The sequence below is a fragment of the Penaeus monodon genome, chromosome 23 (genome assembly GCF_015228065.2).
Source record: "Penaeus monodon isolate SGIC_2016 chromosome 23, NSTDA_Pmon_1, whole genome shotgun sequence".
Classification (NCBI taxonomy): Eukaryota; Metazoa; Arthropoda; class Malacostraca; order Decapoda; family Penaeidae; genus Penaeus; species Penaeus monodon.
The window spans coordinates 19,547,006-19,547,214 of NC_051408.1; the positions used below are offsets into that span (position 1 = coordinate 19,547,006).

At 56.0% G+C, this 209-nt stretch overlaps 1 protein-coding gene across 1 annotated transcript in view; it reads left to right on the plus strand.

Annotated features, from left to right (window-relative positions):
• Positions 1–209, plus strand: part of LOC119588168 — a 71,572-nt gene that overhangs the window by 70,389 nt on the left and 974 nt on the right. The window contains exon 8 of the mRNA XM_037936872.1: positions 92–179. Coding sequence (XP_037792800.1) covers positions 92–179 — 88 coding nt within the window. The remainder of the gene's footprint in view (positions 1–91; positions 180–209) is intronic.

Genomic DNA, 209 nt, shown 5'->3' on the forward strand with positions numbered 1-209 from the left:
TCCGAGCATTATAACGTGATCATTCACTGAAAAAGAAATGAGAGTAACGTGGACGACCTAGGAGCCAAGAGAGACTCCCTTCCTCCTGCAGGCGGCGAGGAGCGCGTCGTTGAGGTCACCGTGGAGGAGTCTCCGGAGCATTTCCTCGGCTGGGACTGGGAGGCGCGCATGGTGGAGACGTAAGTGGTGGCAGTCGTGTATATAGAGGT